We start from the raw sequence: 15585 nt of genomic DNA, 5'->3' as shown, positions 1-15585 counted from the left end.
TATATCCATGGTTTGACTCAGATATGTGGCTAAGTAAGTTAAGAAGTCCTCAGAAAATTTTTGGGATTTTGCAGCAAACATTAGATTAGAAAATATCAATTTGTAGAGCCAAATCTAGGAAGCTTTGAGTAGTAATAATTATTACTCTCAATTCCGCACGATACTGGCTCCACAGAGTTGTTGCTAACACAGTCGCCTAACAAATAAAAGATCTCTGCTTCAGTTAGGGGAGGAGACCCAAAGCCTTTTGGGGTTGTGTCAGGAAGGACTAGCTACTAGGGCAACCCGTGACTAAGGGGCATTATGTGGACATAATAAATGAATGCATTTTTAATTGTTTTTTTTTTTTTTAAATTGGAAGTTAAATTGATCATTACAACTGGTCAACACAACGTTGGATGGCAATATTTTTAAAATACTTGTAAAAATGTCTCTCACTGATCAGTGAGATTTACCTTTAAGGCCAGCAAAAAATGAAAGTGCAGCTCACTGAATAGCTGGAAGTGATTTTAACAAGTGACTGAGTAAAACTGTAAAGTTAATAGACATCAGGAAACAGGTTCAATATTCTGGAGTCTGTGCATATACTTCTTTTCTGGAAATAGAGAGCGCATGCTAGGGAGCAGAACTGGGGAAAACAAAGCAGCAGGAGGAAAGTTGCCTTTGCCTGCCTTTAGTCAATTTTGTCCATTTTATTCTTAATCAAATACAGAAAGACATGCAGTGCAGACACATATGGGAGTTTTATGTGGTAGTATTCTGCAATGTGCTTATGCAATTTGGAACAAGGCAGGGAGAACGCCATAAAACTACTTTCCATCACTTCTAATAGCTACAAGGGGAGTTTCGAGGTTGCGTACAGCATGTGTGCAATTGCATACGATTGCACCCGATTTATGTGAGCTGATGAAAACAAAACTGAGAAGCCTTTTTTCAACAGGATGATAACACATAAAGTGCGAGTACAACTGCAGATGAGAGATCAAAGTCGAACAGAGTACTTTGGACACAGACAGCTTATTATTTTAATCTGACATCAATTATATATTTTTTAAAAACACTGCAGAGGCAAAGAACACACATTCTTAATTTAAAAACTGGGTGCCATGGCAACTGCTGGCAAATGATTGCCTGCTTCAAATAAAGTCAAAAAATGGCTTTTAAAAGTTTGAATGCTTTAAAAGTTGTGTGTGTCTGTGTGTAATTTGTAGAGATGGCACGATACCACTTTTTTATGTCCGATACCGATACCGATATCATAAATTTGGATATCTGCCGATACCGATATGAATCCGATATAGTGTTTTTTAATCAACAAAACTGTTTTGTTTTTTTTTTAAATATCTTGCTGCATTTTGTATAAGTTCATACTCAAGTTTAAAACAACAACTACACTAAAGCTATTCTGTTATACCTATATGCAAAAAAAAATATTTCATAGTTCAGCAATACTGATCAATCTAATAAACTTAAACCTACACCATCCTCCCTATTCTGGTATTTTAAAGAGTACTTAGCGTAAATATTAAGCAACCTAACTAATAGGGTTCCAACTCCCAGCAACAACAAAAATAAATAAATAAAAAATAGGGAACCACCCCTCACGCGCCACCTCATGATGCTTAATCGACGTAATCAACCTTAATTTGATGCAGTGTGAAAAAAAAATGCACAGAAATCAATTATTTTTCAAGAAATATTAAATAGATTCAACATCTTTCTTCAACAAAATTGCAGACTGCACAGATGGTACCTTCCCAAAGGAAAAAGTACTATAGCTTACTAAGGTATATATATTAGACTTAATAGTTACTATATACAGTAATTGACTTCTATTCATTTTACATCAAATTAAAACTTTGGGTGTCAGATAATTATTTATTAAAAGCTAGACATTTTAAATGAGAATAAGAAAGAAAAGTATGTCTTTGTGCCCCCTTTTCCCTGTTAATGCCCTATCGGCCCCCCTGGCTAAACTTTGCTAGATCCGCCCTTGCACAGTTACCAGCCGTCAGCTACGTAGAAAAAGATCCTCGAGTAGAAAGTAATAATAAATAAATTCTAACAACAGCTGATCAAGCTTAAACGTGCTGCTGTTGTTCAGCCGCTGGTTTCCTCTTTCTGGTGCAAAGTGGGCCAAAAACAAACCAGAGACACGGACTCGCGACAGAAAAGCCGATCAGCTGATCATTAAGCAGTTTCATGATTGAAGTAGCAGCCAGAAGAGGCAGTCGCTCCATATATCGTTTGGTAAGCTTACCGCAGGAATGCTTTACAAACATTCAGAGATGGACTTACACACTTGCTTTACTTCTCTCGGGATAACTTTGTCGGAGATGAAATGCCGGGTTGCCATCGAAGCTCCACATGCTATCCAGACCACCGACAGGTCCCGCATGCCACAGCCGCTCTATCACGTGATGCATACGGCTCCGACGTGCTAACGTTCTGAGGTGAGTTACGGCGTGTTGCAAGTTTTGTGAGGTGCTTTCGTGATATTTAATGGATCGGATTACATTTTTTATTTTTCTCCGATATCCGATCCAGTAATTTAGGTCAGTATCGGACCGATACCGATACGTAATATCGGATCGGTCCATCTCTAATATATATATATATTAGAGATGGACCGATACCGATACGTAATATCGGATCGGTCCATCTCTAGTAATTTGTTAAAGCAGGCCAGCTCATGGACTACCAAATGATAGTTCCCTCATTGGATCTGTATGTACCGTGTGTGTGTGTGTGTGTGTGTGTGTGTGTGTGTGTGTGTGTGTGTGTGTGTGTGTGTGTGTGTGTGTCAACAGACCTGAGTTGAGGTCCCGTCCGGGGTTGAAAGCTCGGTTGTTGACGGTGGGGGAAAGTCTGTCACAGCAGATGGTCTTGGAGACATTGATATTGAAGTTTCCATCAAACCTAAATGCACACAAACAGGCAACATTTGAGAATTTATAGAGCGTGTGTCCAACTCATTTGTTGTTGGAGCTGCTCTGGCTTTTCTCTCAGCACAGATTTACAACTGCTCCACCACTTTACTTCCTATAAAACGAAAACCTGCAGATGTGCACACAGAGCTCATCAGACTTTAGAGAATTGCTTGTCGGCCTGCTAAATATTGATATTTACCAAGATCTACATAAATTGCACAATTAATAAAAGATATATGGCATGTGGAGACATAAGATCAATGAACATGAAACGTCAGCTGAAACTAATAGATTATGCTTTCTTATATTTGAGCTACACTACATCACTAACTGAATCATTTGTTGCTCAGACCTCTAAAGCTGAAGTTTCAGCTAGTGAACAATACTTTCCATGGAAAACTGCTTGATTCCCGCTTTTTCCTCTAACAAAGCTAATGCCCAGTTCCCTGAATACATATGAATGTGATTCTAAGAAGGGCCGTCGGCCTAATTGGATGATTCAAAGCATCTGTTAAAGCGCCCCAACGTCTGCTGTTTGTCTCCATGTCAGACGTTTCATTTTTCCCCTCATTCCCCCCCCCAGTGTCATTTTGAACAAAACACTACAGTGACCACAGTGAAAATGCAGCTTTTCTGTGGTTGTGGAATACACACTTACCAGCCACTTTGTTAGTTACACCTGTTCAACTGCTTGTTACTGCAAACATCTAATTAGCCAATCACACAGCAGCAACTCAACATGTTTAGGCAAGTAGACATGGTCAAGGCGACTTAATGAAGTCCAAATCAACCATCAGAATGGAGAAGAAAGGTGATTTAAGTAACTACAAAAAAAGACATGGTTGTTGGTGCCAGACCCACTGTCCTGGGTATTTTAGAAACTGCTGATCCACTGGGATTTTCCCCACACTGCCACCCTACGGTTTACAGAGAATAATCTGAATAAGAGAAAAAAATCCAGAGTGTGCCAGTTTGCTGAGCGAAAATGCCATGGTGACATCAGAGTAGAATGGTCAGACTACTTTGAGCTGATAGGAAGCCAAAAGCAAGCTACAACTTAAGCTGCACGCTGAACCTTGAAGCAGATGAGCTACGGCTGCAGAAGACCACACAGATTGCTACTCCTGTCAGCTAAGAACAGGAAACTGACGCTGCAGCTTGCATAAGCTCACAAAAATTGGACAGAAAAGTGTGAAAACATTGCCTGTTCGGATGAGTCTCGCTTTCTACTGTGACATTCAGATGGCAGGGTCAGAATTTGACATAAACCACACAAAAACACGAATCTATGCTGCCAGGCTAATGATAGTGGTCGTGTAATTGTGTGGGGGATATTTTCTTGGCACACTTTGAAGCACTGAGCACCAACTGAGCATCATTTAAACACCACATTCTACCTACATATTGTTCCTGACCGTCAAACCCCTTATGAGCACAGTGTACCCATCATCTGATGGTTACTGCACTTAAACATGCCAAGTCACAGAGCTCAAAGCATCTCAGTCTGGTTTCTTGAACACATGAGCGCCGTTGGGATGTGGCATAAAGGGAGATTCACAATATGGATGTGCAGCCAACAACTCCGCAGCAACTGTGTGATTCTATCGACTCAATATGGATCAAAATCCATGAGGAATGTTTCCAGCATCGTGTGGCATCTGTGTGAAGAAGAAAGGAAGGCAGTTCTGAAAGCAAAAAATGTGTAAATTGGGGGGGGGGGGGGGGGGGGGTGTCTAACAGTACTAGCCAGGGGTATCTAATAAAATGTCTATGGGAGCACAGTTGGTAAATTTATGTGCATGTACAATGATAAGGTTGGAGCAAAGTAGAGTTTTTACAGCCTGACAGGGTACAACGTTGACTGCTCAAGCAACATGTTTGTTTAAGTCAAATACTACCTAAGATGAAGTAACACTATGCAGAAATTGAGAAATGAACAGGAATCACTTCTTTTCTTTTTTTTGGCAGAGTTAGTTATCGCTATGCATCAGTGCAGTTTAACAAAAACACAAATATGACACAAATGTGAAAATTCAAATGTAAATAGGCTTTAAACATATATATACACAATTACAATGGGTGCACGCTAACAAAACAGTAACGACAGTCGAGCCAATTAATACCAGTGTCTGACATTCCGAGTTCAGCTTAAGGTTATGCTCAACATGTGAAGAGATTAAAGTGGAAAAGAATGGTGGGTGGGCTCAGAGAAGAAATGCTGACAATAACCGCCTCCATCATTTACATCAACAAAGCAAACTTCCAAACAAACAGAACCGCAGAAATGTTTGGTCACCGTATTGTTCTCAAGCCCTTGTGACACTTTGTGATACATGTCAACATTTAATGAGGCCACAGATTTGAACTTTCTCCGCCCAAACCAGACCAAGTAGCCGATAAAGAAGGATGCAATTAACCAGGAAATGTAAGCAGATATGTGGGCCATACCATCTTCAGTATTTATAGTGTCTGCTCCTTATCTTTTTTGAGGGCCTTAAAAAAAAGAAAGCGCTCTAGATGGTGGTGGTGAAAACGGAGCAAGGCTTCGGGGTCTGACTGATCTAACACAGTGGAAAAATGAGTGGGAAAAGGGGAAATTTTGGCAAAATTGTGATAAGAGTGCACTAGTGTTCCCAAAATGCAGATTCTTGACTGTTAGCAATCAGGGATAAGACTGATGTCATCAGTCCAAAAAAGGATAAGCAGTATTCTTTTATCTCAAATCACAATGAGCTTTTAAAAAGCCAATTAAAAATAAAAACTCTTGGAATTCATCATTTCCTACACAGCTGCTTGCTTTTTCTTCCTCATTAGGCCTAGCTCTTTAACAAGTCCCCACTGGAACCTGGTGTGATGCGGCTCTACGACGGCACTGTCCTTGAGCGCACAAAAGCCCAAAAGTATTAAAGATGTCAAAAAATGTCGCACATGACCTATCAGTTCTTTCTCACCTGTTTCAGCGCCCAGCGACAGCCTAAAATGAGCTACATGTACTGTTCACTCTAAATGCTGGTTTCTGCCATACCCACAAAACGGGGGGTGGGGGGTATGCAGAGTAGCAGGCTGTTCTGCACCGCACCAAGCTTTGGTGCTTTGATCCATGCCTCCAAGTGGACCTTGCCAACCCCCCCACCCTCATCTGGGTTAGCAACATACAACCACACGTGTGCACACATGTAAACACACACTGTGCACACTTTTTGGCTCCCTCTGCTTGCAGACCTGGCACTGGCCGTTGCTGATTGACGGGTCCTGTGATGTACAGGCTGCATTTGAACTCCGCTCATTTAGAGTCCCACAAGGCCAAAGTCATTACTATTCTCCTTCAACGCACTCTGCATAGAAGGGGTGGGCAGAGACGCTCGGCGAAATGTGTGCCAGATAAAAAATACATTTGCAGCTGCTTTGAATTCCACATCAAAAAACATGCGAAAAAGAGAGAGGGAGAGCTGGGAGGAGAGCTCCGAGTCTGATCAGACATCTTAATGAGGGCAGAGAAATCCGTTTTCCAAAAAGGTCGGACACGCACACACATTTTTTATATTTCATATATATTTTAATATGCATGTATACATATACACACACAAAAACCGACAGTGATAATCTATCAAACTATCACCCAATATTGTTACAAGGCCTCTGCACAATCCTTTACATTATTCTTACATTTAATAAGCTTATTAACAAATGCAGAGGTGTGTTCTACAGTTACAAAATCATCAGTAACAATCACCTTTTTTCTTACTGGGGCTGAGTTTGTACCAAAACCAACCCTCCCATTTCCCTCCTTCACAGACTAAAATGGGCAGACTCTTCTAAATAAGGCAGCACCTGCCGTTTTCCAGCCATTTTTAAAATCTATTATATTAAGTTGCCCCCTGCTGCAAGAGCCACGTATATCCGCAAAGCAGGCAGTCCCAAGCCATTCAAAACGCCCAGTGAGAATAATTACCTTGAAGGGGCTTGCTGTTGCGCGAGCCCCAACGTCAAGAGTAATACCACTCCTAATGTGTTTGCAGTCCCTCGGCGGTAGCAGCGGTAAAGCTGGCAACATGCTAGCAGGAGAATTGAGAGCGCTTGAAGACACGTTCGTGTATCTGGCTCTCAATGGCAGCTCTACCGAAACGGATTCAAATGAAATATCAATAGACAGAATTGATTTTGGAGGAAAGTATGGTGTATAGAAACTACTCTACAACAGGGGACACAGCCTGAAGTGAATTTTTGATGCTATGCATTTGCATTGCATAGACTGCACTAAAGCAAGATGTGTCTCTGGTGTCCCCCGTGTATGAAAATGAGTGTGGACAAGTATTACCAACACCTCAAAACACACGTGCCTTTACCAAGAACTTCAAAAATAAAAAAATCCCTAAAGCAATGACAAGAAAAACATGAATCTTTTACTACAAAAACTTTGATTTACTGTAAGGTACTACACTGAACTGTATTAGTCTATACAGCTGTATATGATCAATTCATAATTCGGTACAAAAAACTATGAATGTGGGAGAAATGTTGCTTGCAATAATGCCAAAATAGCAGGTTGCTACTAAGTGTAGGCTTATAAAAAGCAGAGATCACTTTTTCAGTCCAGGGAAATTCTGTGTCCAAATGTGGCCTGTTCAGTAAGTAATAGGGTATGACTCGATGAATCCGTTGCCAGTTTGTAATGATTGTCATGCTCCTCTGCTACGCTGCTCACAAGAGCAACTGCTGAGAAATGTAAGCGCAGGGTTATTGTCAATCAGAGCTACATCAGAATTCACATGTTTACAGTTTGCAGCCACCAAGTGAGTCACATCACATACAGGAAGAACCAAAGAGTGGCAGGGGTAAAAAAATAAATAAAATAAAGTTTCATTTTGCTCATGAATAAGTTAAATACACTCACCAGCTTACAAGCTTATTTTCCAGCGTGTACTGCGGAACAAGTCAGGACAACTGCCAGACTTAGATGTACTAATATTTATCATGTATACAGGGGTGTGTCCCACAGAATACATACGATCAAAATAGGGATGGGCCGAATAACTGGGATACTGGGGTGTTGATTTAGACACACAGAGTTGGATAACTGAATTTGTTGTCAAAGACTTTTCCTTACACTTCACAAGTGCTTCTAGTAAAATCCTCAAAGCCCAAACGCTCTATTCAACATTTAACGGGAGTGTTTTTTAGGCTGACTGCATAGCTGTGCACCTTCACGCATAGTAACTGTTTTTTGTTTGTTTGGTGAAGAGAAAAAAATCTAACCACCACGCCTCTAGTTATTATATGCAGTGATAACAAGGGAAACAGGGTTGTGTCTTTTAGTCATATTAGTTGCCAATTTTCAGTCAACTTGCACGCTAATTGGCTTCAAGGTGGACATGGAAAGCTTTACTAGGCTGTTTGATTTGCTATTGTAAATGAGCTGCTGGCTACAGCTTGGCGCACTACTCCAAAAATGATGTCACATGTGGTCTTTAATAAGCACCAACGTTTAGGAGATTTCACTGCACTACTTTTCAAGTGCTCGGGAATAGCAACACTGACTAAAAACACATTCATATTAGGGATCTAATGGAAAAAGTACTTTAATGATGAAAATATGCACACACACAACACACACAAATTGGGGGGTTCTATTCTAGTTCTTGGATTATTCTTTTGGTTGGGAGACTTGACGAGAAATGTGAGATCTTGGAGAAAAAGAAGAAAATGATTGCATCTAAGTAGTTTGTCCATAACACCTTTTAATGGTTTAAATCAGGTTTGTCAAACATGGGGTCCAGGGGACAGAAATCAGCCAGGCAAAGACTCAAATATGGGCCACTGGACATCTTTGGAAAATGTGAAGGAGTACATAGATTTTAAATTTTAACTGTAGTTTCATGGGTTTTACAGTTTTTATTATCAATAAAGACACAAAACACACACACACGCGTCAGGTTTTCATATCTTATGGGGACATCTAATTGACATGCTTTCCCTAGCCACTTACCCTAACCATCAAAAATGTATGCCTAACCTTAACCCTTAGCATAAGCCTAACCATAACCAATTGTAACCCTGACACTAAAAATACATTTTGAGTCTCAAAAATGTCTTCAAACTCGTGGGGACCGGGATTTTGGTCCCCACAAATATAGTAAACCCCCCACAAAGATATGAAACCCCCCCATTAACCGGGCGGGGTGGTGGAGATAGAAGAAAGTTATGACAGCGGCCCAGCATTTACACCTGTTAGGGTCACTTAAACAACCCCCTCCTCCTAACCTGCCTGGTGTTTAGCCCTCTCCTTCTCTAACGTGCAAAGAGATATTATGATCTCAGTGAAACCACGAGACTACAAGATAAGCTTGATGTCATGTCCCAGTAGCTGATCACCGGCGCAATGTATCCTCTTGAACTGAACTGTAAATCTGCCGACAGCTCGGATAGTGAGAATTCTCCTTCAGAAAGAGGAGCTCGGTATTAACACCATGCTACCATTGATCCGTATGTTTAATTTATGAGTGCAGGTATTAGAAATTCTGCAGGATCCCCACCCAGCCCCACATGATACGACTACACAGTGTAAAGCTATCCTGCGGAGTGGCCTTAAGAAAGACTTTTGGCATCGTTTTCAGCAATTCTGCAACACAAGAAAAATAAATAATAAATAAATATTAAATAGTAGTGATTCTGCCCTCCAATTTAGACACAATCAGTTGCATATGCCAGTAGAATTAAATATTAAGTCATCATTAATGAAAATGGAGCACCCTCAGCGTTGAAGGTAACAATAGCCTTCATAAAACAGCACCATGAGGGTTACGGAGAAAACTGTCTCCTCTAGAAATTAAATTTGTTACAATCTTTGTTTCCATCAAGTGTCATCATCACCTCAGAGTTTTACTTCTCCGAATACTTTGGTGTATACCAAAAAGTGCCAGCTTTGTGTTGTTATACTACAGGCGCTGCGTAAGCTCTGCTCACTGATGTTTGACACACTGCTGTGATGTGGGCATGCCTGAAGGCAGCAGCAGTCTTTAGGGACACACTGCCAATTTTTTATTTATTTATTTTTCATTGTTTTACCTCATAAAAGTACGTTTGAGGATCACATCCGTGGCATTTTCTTTGAACGGCTCACTTGCAGCTCATCTTTTCAAGGACTACTGGTGAAATGACACCATTAAGTGCCATGCATGAGATGCTCCCGTGCACACTTCTCACTTTTACATCTGCATAGCAGTGAAACTGTTGAAATGAGCACCTGGAGATTGGATGTTAAAAATACAAACATACAGGGGCTCATGCGCACCATTCCAAACAAGCAACATACATTTGCTATTTTCAGGCCGGGCTCGTCGCTGAGACCCAGCGGTGATTAAAGCATACCACTGGCTGCTAAGCGCTGCCCTTGGTGGCCTCCCTCCGCAAAACGATAGCCTGCCAGCCTGATGACTAGCAGACACCCTGTGAACCACCTGATCCCCCACTACTAAACTGGCTGACCTGACTGGAACCCCGAGAAGCAGCTGATGCCCAAGACTAGTGAAGGACACACTGAACTGGACCAATTCTGGGCTAACTCCTCTCCGCACATATTCCACAATGTATTTTTGGCAGCAATACGTGTTTTTTGTGTGTTTTGTTTTGTTTGTTTGTTTACATTCAAGATAAACAAGTTTGAGAGTTTGGGAAGTACATTTATCTGTGGCAACGTAACGCAAACAGGACGGTCAGGAATAACAGGAAACTCCTAGCCTGGATTTCTCAACATAAAGGAATCACACGAAGGGTACCTTTAAGGACTAAAAACGGCTTCACTCTGCTCATCCAAGAGGCTTCATCAGTTCTAAAAACAAAAGCTGGAGAGCTCCAGGTATTTAACTCCTATTCGGTATCGTTCCCTTTGGAGGTGGTCGTTGACCCACTTGTAGGTCATGTGTGTCATCACACGAGCCAAGGTGTGAAAAAAGGTGTGGGTCATTATCATGTTATCAACTCAGGTCACCCTAGGCAAGTTGTGACAGGGGTTTGACGTGCCTGGGAAAGGATATAAAACTGCACTGTAGGCGGCTGAAATACCCAGGTTTAGAGGAAGTAGATGTTTTTGTCAAGAAACGGTTACACCAAAAACTTTGAAGTGAAACTGCACAGTGTTGCTTTTTCCTCCCAGTTTGCGCTTGTATCAGATACGACATGTTATGCTGCATAAAAAGAGCCAGTCTAGGCCGTGGCCATTTCCAGCGTTGAGCTATTTGCCTGCAGGCTTTTGCCGTAACGCTCAATATATCAGGAAATGCACAACATTGTATCGCAGAGACTTCAGTGATAAGATTGTTAGATCCACGAGCGAGCACCCAGTTAGGTTAGATAAGCATAAAGTCTGTAAACAGACATAAGCAGCTATCTGCTACTGGTATGACTGAAGCCTATTAAAGTACACATACGCTGTTTGTTGAGCAAGTACACAAAGGGAATTGTAGACGAGCCGCAGTTTCGCTGGAGGTCATAAGCCAAGACGCTTTTCCTCGCAACCAAGCAGAGAAACCAGATTTCCCCAAACCTCTTAATTCTTTCTAGAAGTTTTTAAAGAAAACTTTCATCAGCGAATAATTATTTTCCCCGCATTCAACAAACAGAGCACCCGCTATCTTTTAGAAGATAAGGCATAAGCCGTTTTAGATATTTTATTAAACTGCGAGCGCTCAAATATATGAAAGCAAAACAGCTCTCTGCTTCCCCCCCCCTCCCCCGAGGAAGAGGCTTTGAAGTTAGGGATCCATCAGATTCGGCTTCAGTTTGGTATGTCCACAACCAACACCACAACCCCCCCTTGCGAACTCCCGCTGCATCATTCTATTATTCTCGTCCAGGTCTTGCATAATAATTTTTCCTCAGCATTTTTTCTTTCCTGTGTCCACAGTTTTAGAGCTGCATTTTAAGCACGCATAATGGGCTGATAATGCAGCACATTTGCGTGAACGACGGTTACATGTAAGTACAACATGTTACACACATGTTTCATCCTGAATTCAGCTACAGGTGGCAAATGGCCCTGAGCCAGGTACAACCCGCCTCCCCTCCCTCTGCATCACAGGTGGACAGACAGGTGACCTTGCAGTCTGTGGAGTCTGCGGTGCAAAGACTTCAGAGAGCAGTAACCTGTAGCGTCGGCTGATAAAGGGGAGGGAGGCGGACAAAAATGGAGAAAGGAGGGCGGACGGGAAGAGACAGCTGCTGCTCTGTAGATTAGAACTGAAAGCGGCACTTTCTCCCTTTTTCTCCGAGCTCGGCTTTGAACAGTGTTTTCCCCCTGCTCGAGCCGATGATTGGCCAAAAATCTGATTCTACTGTACGCTGGGCCAATTTGAACCCGTCTCAGTATAGGACTTAACTCTGACAGATTTAATCCAAAGCTCAGCTTTAAATATATATGTAGGCATTTTCCCCCAAAAACTTCTCTTATTTGTGCTATATATATTATATTAACCCAGTAGAGCCCGACTGGATTTTTTTGGTCATTACTGCTGTTATCATCAAAGCGATTTAAAAAAACAAAAAAAAAAAACAAGCAAAAATTGAAATTGCCATTCAACCTCCACGTTTTTTTCTATAGATAACTCCATGCCGTCCTTGGCTCCAGGTCCCATAAAACTTGTAGTTGGGGTGCAGTGCAGAAGAGGTAAAACAAACCTTTTAATTTGTTCCATCTTATGGTTAGAGTTTTAAAAAGCTCCCATGTAATCAGAGCATGACGCTAGCTCAAGGCAGCAAATGATGCGATTTAAATACGGCTATAACTAATCCAAGGATGATCAAAACAAGGGAGAAATGGGGATTTGTGTGTAGCTGGCCCATAAAACAATGCATAGAGAGCTTGAGTGCAGGTGCTAACAGTGGGAGGTGAGTTTACAGGCACAGAGTGAACCCTCCTGCAGAGACTTTGGTGTGCGTGTTACGAGAGACACACAAAGGAAACGAGGAAAAGTGGTAAAGTGATTGTAAAGAGAAAGCTACTCACTCCATCATTGATGCTGGTATGGCGCAGCAGTCCTGTATGGCAGTAAGCGGAGAGGTGAGGTGGGCGGTGTACGAGGCTTCCACCACCTGCTTGTTCCTGTTCACCACATCCAGGTATCTGTTAAACTTCTCCCGAATCTTCTTGGCCAGCTGCACAAAGGAAAAATGAAAACTGTGTCAATAAGACAAAAACTAATGGTGACACATAAATAACCCCTGCCCCATTCCCACATGCCTAATCCAACAGACAACTTTGCATTTAAAACTACCAGCTACTTGGTCTGCGTGATTCCAAGTGGCAGTGCAAGGAGAGGCGAATTCATATTAACAGCACGTTTGTGTGGCTCAAGTTTCCCACTTAGATCTAAATCAGGGGCCAAATATGGCGCCAAAGACGGGAATGTAGTTCAGGAGTATGGTGGGATCCCATTTGCTAAAAATTCAGTCACACATTTCCTCCCCCTGGGATTACAACCCACAGATGTGAGACAATGACATAAGTTTTGATAGCACTCTTTTTGCTGATAGTTGAAAGAATTCCTTATTTAAAAAGAGCTGCTCCACAAGGTAGAACCACATGTTTGATTAGGGAGACTTTTTACACCAGGCGCCCTTCCTGATCCCCAAAGGGGATCTTTGGCTTGTGTAAACCACTACATTTTTGTTGATAGTACGAAACATGATTAATGGTGCTAGTTCTCGGATCGCACACATTTGTTTCTTATAACCACTTCACTTTGCAACAACAGAGTGAAAATTGATTGGTCAGAAAAGCTATTCATCAGCCTGATAACAACAATTCACCATTGCAGCAAATGTGTGGTTTCATACTGCAATGCAAAAGTGTACTTCAAACAGTTTGTACACCTGTGAACGTTTACCTGAAATTGTTCACATTCTCAAGTGAAACAGTCAAACAGAACTTTGCAGTCAATAACACAGATTGCGGAGCTTTTACAAAGACACAAATACAAGCATACACGCAATGCCTTTTAATATTTTAAATAGTTTATCCGTGTTTAACAGTTTGTGGGAGGTCCAAACAGTTTACTTCCATGTGTGTTTACTTCCATGACTGATTGACTATTTCCTTTTCCCCCTGCAGTGGCATATGCAAGTAAATGCTGCTAATCAAAAGGAGCCATGAGTTTTTGTGGCTTCTTTCTCACTGAATCTTGTTATCTTTTCTCTCTCTTTGTCTTTTTGCTGCTTTGTCCTTAAAGAAGTTTGTTTGACAATCACCTCAGCTTTCCTCTCAGCCTTCTTTTAATATAAATGGATAACGTCTATGTTTGGCGCTCCTACAATTTATATATATAAAAATAAAAGAAACATCAGAAAAAGGACTGTTCTAAGGCACAAGAAAAGTACTACAAACAATGTCACCCATGTCCTCAGCTTGACACAGCTCATTTGCTTCATTCAGCCCTATTTTTACGAAACTCCAAATATGTCGGTTGGGGGTGTGGCTGTACGCTGTTGTATAAACGTGTAAACAGGGAATGACACCTCCAAGAATCCTGACATAAAGTGAGCCCCTAAATACACATGCGCGCAGACGTACACAACTTAATATTCATAAAAGGAAGCTGAGTGATATCAAAGCAGCACAGATCTGGACCTGCTTAAACCATAGCAGAATGATGGGGATTTAAGAACTCAAACGCACTCCACTTCCACTAATCACATCTTGCATAATTTAAGAAAATCCACCTAAAAATACAACAGGTGTGCAACTAGAGTGAAACGTAGGAGCTTGTGGCAGCTGCATGCAAGTATTTGTGGTAAAGAACAACTGCAACATGCATGCATTTTATTGCAACACATTTTACGTAGCACGTTTTTTTTCTCTCTCTCATCTCCTTATGCTGACAACTTTGCACAATCAAAATCAAATGTTTTACCATATTAAATGTTTTTGAAATATGCATATAAAGATCCCCACAAATTTCCAGTCAGTTGGAATTCTGTTTTAGGGTATAATTTACTTTTAAACCAATGCACAGAAACTGAGAAGCAGAGGAGAAACATGGGGTTTCCAGACAAAGGCAGCAACAACAGCTAATTCAGCTGTGTTTACTGGAGCCCTTCATGCTGCCCCCCTGAACAAGCATACATTATACTTTTTCTTTGAAGGACTAGGCTCTGGTTGAGCACACAAATCACAGTGCTCTTTCAAAACAGGGATCCAGCTCTTTGGGGAAACTAATAACCAGCTCTGTAGCAGCCTCCTGGGGGACATTAATAACCAGCACACCAGCAGCTCTTCACCAGTCACTCCTATTCTTGCTTTTGTTTGCCCCCAACAAAAAAAAAAAACCTTGAAAAGATGGGGAATTGTTTGGAACTTCCATCTAACTAATGTGAGGCAAGACATGTATGTAATCTGTTATAAATTGCCCTGTTAACAAGCCTTTTTCTTTTCCTCACTCCCCCTTCAGATCGTCCATAAACCTTTTTCCCTATTCTGATTGGCTGAATTTGAATGATTGTACATTTATAAACAGTAACTGCGGCTTTTAGTCCCAGGCCAAGGTGAACTGATAGTCTTATGATGCTGGTGGTCATAATTTGGCATAGGATAATTTGGAATCATGTTATTAAAGAGGAACTATTGTGCTTTGTTATTGTTTTTACAGCATTTCTAGTGCACTGG

The 15585-nt window shown here is 41.3% G+C and overlaps 1 protein-coding gene across 1 annotated transcript in view; it reads right to left on the bottom strand.

Moving 5' to 3' along the window:
- Positions 1-15585, bottom strand: part of cachd1 (cache domain containing 1) — a 102322-nt gene that overhangs the window by 43723 nt on the left and 43014 nt on the right. The window contains exons 3-4 of the mRNA XM_026146152.1: positions 12931-13079; positions 2813-2919 (exon numbers count right to left, since the gene is read on the bottom strand). Coding sequence (XP_026001937.1) covers positions 2813-2919; positions 12931-13079 — 256 coding nt within the window. The remainder of the gene's footprint in view (positions 1-2812; positions 2920-12930; positions 13080-15585) is intronic.

Source organism: Astatotilapia calliptera, chromosome 17, assembly GCF_900246225.1.
Source record: "Astatotilapia calliptera chromosome 17, fAstCal1.2, whole genome shotgun sequence".
NCBI classification, from domain to species: Eukaryota; Metazoa; Chordata; class Actinopteri; order Cichliformes; family Cichlidae; genus Astatotilapia; species Astatotilapia calliptera.
Note: the sequence above shows the minus strand (reverse complement) of the source record. Positions and strands in the feature narration are given on the sequence as shown.